Source organism: Aristolochia californica, unplaced genomic scaffold (assembly GCF_029961685.1).
Source record: "Aristolochia californica isolate CCGP_79_NKW_82.1479 unplaced genomic scaffold, dmAriCali1.0.hap1 SCAF_7, whole genome shotgun sequence".
NCBI lineage: Eukaryota > Viridiplantae > Streptophyta > Magnoliopsida > Piperales > Aristolochiaceae > Aristolochia > Aristolochia californica.
The window spans coordinates 35,564,985-35,570,524 of NW_027182268.1; the positions used below are offsets into that span (position 1 = coordinate 35,564,985).

General features: G+C 42.9%; 1 protein-coding gene across 1 annotated transcript; it reads left to right on the forward strand.

The window, feature by feature from the left end:
• Positions 1-3,666: 3,666 nt before the first annotated feature.
• LOC137937364 (GATA transcription factor 19-like) lies at positions 3,667-4,467 on the forward strand. The gene is made up of 2 exons (XM_068782433.1): positions 3,667-4,116; positions 4,207-4,467. Exons 1-2 carry the CDS (start codon positions 3,667-3,669, stop codon positions 4,465-4,467), a joined length of 711 nt encoding a protein of 236 aa, XP_068638534.1.
• The last annotated feature ends 1,073 nt before the right edge of the window (positions 4,468-5,540 follow it).

Below are 5,540 nucleotides of genomic sequence, written 5' to 3' on the forward strand. Positions count from 1 at the left end.
CTGTGACTGCATAAATGGTTCTATCGTCGTGCAAAAAAATCAATATCTCAAAGTCAGAAAGCGGAAGTTCAGTTTTAGTCTAAAGTAATTTTTTTTTAACATATATTAAGCGAGAGCGCGAAGACTTGGTGTCTAAAGTCGCATATCATTAGGTCAAGCATTCTGTCAAATTGATGGAACAAGCTAATAATTAAATGGAGCCTGACTGTAAAAGTGCAGGCAGATTTTAAAATCAAAATTCTTACTATCTGCACTAGAATTTTTTGATAATCTTAATGTTACGAATCCCAAAGATGGTTAAATAGTTGAGCATGTGCAAAGAGGGGAAAGAAGAGACGGTTTTAGAAAGATAATTGACTTTTTTATTGGTCGGAGGGAATTTGGTTATATAGAGGAGTAAAAAAAAAGGAATTTGGTTACATAGAGGAGTAAAAAAAACAGAATAATGTGATTGTTAGATCCAGGGTTGAAGCAGAATACATGGCTAAAACCCATAGAGATAGTGAATTTCTATGGATCAAATTCATTCATTAGGGTTTTACAAAAAGACTCCCATGAGACTCTATGATGGGTGTTTGAAAGATAAAAGACTTGAAATTTTTTGCAAGATTGTGATAGGTAGTATAAATGCATTCTCATTCATTCTAAATGAATCAAACACAACTTTTCTAAGAGGTGAACTTAAGTCGTTTAACTCCCCAAAGGTGACTTCCAATTATCTTTCTACAACCTCCTCTTCTTTCCCCTCTTGCACATGCTCAACTATTTGGTTCCTACTTAGCAGTAGCCCATTAAGGATCTAAAGATAAAACAAGAAAACATGTCAATTGTATAGGTACTGCAGGGATGGGAGAATATTTCGCTAAAGAATTGTGTGGGAACAACGTGCTAGTGCTCCTCTCAAGTTATGGGACTGCCGGTCTCTTCTCCAAATGTTCGTAATGGACCACAAAATTATCCTGCAAGATAATGACACTTCAGAGGTTAATAACTTCAATCAGAGCTTCAGACAAGAAGCCAAACGGTAAGAGCTCCGAAGACCTTCAGAATTGTGTTGTAGGTTCCCCTCTCATATGAATTTGTCTTCACCAGAGGCAGTAGTGGCAACAACGGTGGAAGAAGATGCATGAGAAGATACCATCATACTCTTTAGTCTTTGCAAGAATTCTGATCTTCATCGGTTATTGTCGTCTTGCTTTTGTGTGACTCAGGTTTGTGTTCATTTTTATCATTATGAACCGAGGCTTGGTTGGCAGTGACCCAGTCTGGTTTGTCATGCAGCTTCCAACAGGTTTTCACTAAATGATTTAGTCCTCCAAAATGGGTACAGACTCCGTTATTAGACCTCGAAGGACCAGAATAAATCCTACCACCTCTTGCTCTGCTTCCTTTGTAAGTTTTTACTGCACCCTCTAGTGGTAGAAAGTGTGCGCCTATTACATATCAAGAGTACATATCAGATGAGACCCTAGTGTGATAAGTGGAAGAAGGGTCTAGTATCTAAAGTAAGGTCATCCACTAGCTTATGGTTTCTATGAGTTTTCTTTAAGTTTGGTGCAGTTTTTCTGAATTCTTTTTAGTCATTATCATGGCTACAAGTGGAAGGTTGCAATGCTGTAGTGGTTATATTATGTTGATCTTAATTGGTTACAATCTTTGTGTTCAGATATACTAGCTATTCTATGGACCAGTATAAGAACAGGTTTCTTTCAACTATTATTATTGTTACTAGCTGCAGAGACATTTTTAAGTCGTCCAAAGGATATATCTCACTGGAAGAGGTGATGGAGTGGGTCACATTGGATGTCGCTGGCATACGAAGCGTCTTCGCTGCAAGGAAGGGATCTTGGAAAGGCTCTTAAAACGCTTTGTTTGTTGCTTTTGAGGAGGAACCGGTTCGACACATTAGATAGAATCGATAGGCTGAGACGATGTAAAACAAGCACAGAGAGCCTGCCGTAAATTTGCCGTTGAGAAGGTGAGAGAAGTTAGAAATGGTATTTAGTGTTTTTTAAGGTAGTTTGTTGTTTGTTGTTGGGAATTCGTGGTGGGCTCTCGATAGTTGACAGAACAAACAACGAGACCAGAGCATCTTTTGGAAAGCGGTACTTAAGTCGTCAAAACCGATCGCTACATCAACCCAACAGAGACGCCAATCTCAAGGAGTGTGTACTTGGATGGGATTCTTCTGTTTGTGGCTTAAGCGATGAAGGAACTGATGATGATAACTGGAGTTGGGCCTATAAGTTAGCTTTACCTACTAGCTATCTTTTAGTTTTCGTCCCATATTTATTTCTTCTCTTATTCTTTTTAATGCTTTGATGCTTGCGTGTGCATGTGTGATTTGTTTTTTTCTCGGACTTAACACACCCATTCAAAACACAATGTAAGCGTAGCATGATTAACGAGGAGTAGGGGATGTTGCTTTGATGATTGCGGTGTATCGCTCACTCTCTCTTTGCTTTTACCTTTAAACGAGAACCTGCTTCGAGTTCAAACGACCGGTCAAGCAATGACCAGATTCCAGATACAAAATGCAGTTGCAGATGCAGATGCAGATGCAAAAAGAGAGACGGAGAAAGAGAGTTTGAATCGAAATGGACATAAGCGTAATCATCATAACGGGTGGCCGTGTCTGTCTGGTCATTACAAAGTAATCAGCGACGGTCATCCCTGGGCAATAGGTTTACCAGACGTCGGCGGAGAAGGGAAAGCCGAGGAAAGGAGGGAAGACATGAGGAGGGGACAAGTCGCATACATAGAGATCCATTCCCTCTCCTCGGAGGCCGGGTTGGGTTCTTTGGGTGGGCTCGCTTCTGCCTCTGGCTCTGCGTCTGTCAAAGATACGGCTACGGACAGAGAGGTTCGATGTCCTGGCTTTGCCTCGTGATCGGCAAAGGCAGATCATGGAAGACTGTTCCCAGAGTCACGTGGGTTCTTTTTGACTCCCCTATGACCATCCCATCTGCCGCTCTGACTCGCATTGTTTGGTGAGCCTCAGCGAGGGAGAGCGAGGCGAGCGGTGCAAGCCAATGAACGACGACTACCTGATCGAATTGAATACTGATTCGCTTCAGATCCTCTCCAATCCTTCGCCGACAGCGACGAGAATTTTCTTCTTTCTTTCCGCGGCTTACTTCGGCCGATTGCCTGAGTCCTCCCGACTGAGTTTCCTGACCCAACCCAACATCTTTTCTCTTTTCTTTCTTCCCCGAGATCTCCAAGTTTATGCGAGCCTCTACCTCTCCATTCCTACGGCATATGTCGGTCTTCACAGTTTAACTTTTCTTTTTTCTTCCTCCCTTTTTCTTTTCGTTTCTTCTTTAGCATTTATATGTCTCTCTTCGTGACACGATGGCTTATTGAGAGAGTTCATTGGATTATTATTTGAGGTCATTTGTTAGTTCTTATAGCGAAATTACACTCTTCAGTTTCTAACGGAGCCCCGCTTGATCTCCTCACTCACGTACGCATTTTGTAGTCAAAACTCAGAATGCATTGTTGCCCACTTTTTCTTCACTAGGCCTGCATCATCTCATGCTATTTAGCTTCTCCTTTTCCTGCCTCAACCACTCTCTTATCGTTTCTTCGTTCTAGAGCTTCTATATATCGATCAACCTCCCCGTGCATTCTCTAGCTAATTTCTGATTGCATCTGCGTGTGTCTATGCATCGCTATAGTAGCAGTGGCGGCGGCTCGCGTGCCACTCCAGTGGGACCGTGCGCCTGCGGGTTGTTCCATGCACCGGGGAGTTCCTTCTGCGTCCTATTTGCCATGCCCGCCGACGAAAACGATGAGCAATTAGGAGGGGGAGGTCCGTCGCAGGTGGACTGCACCCTTTCACTGGGTACCCCTTCCACCCGCCTGGGCGATGACGTATCTGCCCTCCAGCGGAAACGCCGGCCTGGAACCTCGTGCTTATCCAATTTCTGTTGGGACATTCTTCAGGCAAGGCAGCAGGAAGGTGCAGCAATGGGGTCTCATAAGAGTGGGCGAGGAGGGAACAGCAGCATGCAGCTCAACAACTTGAACGGTGAAACACTGCTTGCTCGCAGGTGCGCCAACTGTGATACCACCTCCACTCCTCTCTGGAGGAACGGACCCAGGGGCCCCAAGGTACCACCGATGCACCTGTCCTATGCTTTCTCCAATTTTATATTTGACTTTATTTTGAGCAGCACAAACCATTGATATTACTGTTCGCAGTCGCTTTGTAATGCGTGTGGAATCCGATACAAGAAAGAGGAGAGGCGCGCGAGTTCTACAGTCGTAGAAATGAACAATCAACAAACAGATCCCTACACCTGGAGTTATACCCCTGGCTCACAGTCGCACATGACAGCTGCCTCATCCGCCGAGTTTAGGCTTATCCGGGACGATGACGACAGCAGCTCCCCCGATGTCTCTTTTCTTTCGTGGCGTCTCAACGTCAGGGACAGAGCTGGCCTCCTCCATGACTTCACGTGAGATAATTAAGAACTCGATCGGAAGAAAGGGCAAGAAATACCTAAAGTTTCGTCCATATTTCATCCTTTTTATTTTCTTTCTCTACACAACTTTTTCCTCTTACATTGGTGTACAGTGTACACTCACCCTTCCACTAACGCTGTATTCAGCAGTAAGCTTATTATGTGGTTGAAAAAGAAGTGAATTGATGCTTCCCTTGCTTGGCGATTGCTGAACCTTTATAATGTTTGAAAATACTGAAGAACACAATTTGAAATGACCACTTTTGCCTCTTAGTTCTAACAGGGTTTTCAACCCGATTTTGAAATGGCTACAGACAGTTTTGAATGATGCCATCAATGCTAATGTGATACCACTGCGACGGCAACGACGTTGATAATATTCTCTTTGACCTTCTATCACCTTCCGCCGGATTCGTATCTGAAGTACGCAGACGGCTGTCGGCTGCAGGAAAGAGATTCAGCCACCCGTTCAGGTGTGTACATCTACGGTGGTGAACCGGTCGGAAGTAGATTGATTTAAGGTTTCTTTCTGCTTAAAGCTCGGGACTCTAGTGGTCGTCCATTTGCTCGAGTAGGATTCTTTAATGGTGACAGAGAAGCAGGATTAGAAAAAGAGAACAACTCCCGACTCAGTTAATTGGAGGTTCAGCTGCCTCAATGGCTCACGCGATGTACGGAGCATCTGTCTTATGCCTCACAGTGAAGATGTATCTGAGTTCCCGAAATATAGTCCTGGGATTAAAACTTAATTAGATAAACGAGGAACTATTGAACTTAATTACGAAAATACTTAACTTTAACTGTCAACTACACATATCTGTATAGTCAAATGTCACACGTAGGTTTTGACCAATTACATGTCACCCTGTCATCATGCCACTTCTGACACATCATCTTACAGACACGTTATCGCCTATGTAGGATACCATGTCATTAAATTACAAAAATAAACCCACTGTTTTAAATATAACATAGCAAACCACGTCATCATCCATCTAATAACCTTTATCATCGATTTAAAATATTTATAAATTTTAAAAAATTTTAAAAAAATATTTTGGTTTTTAAAAA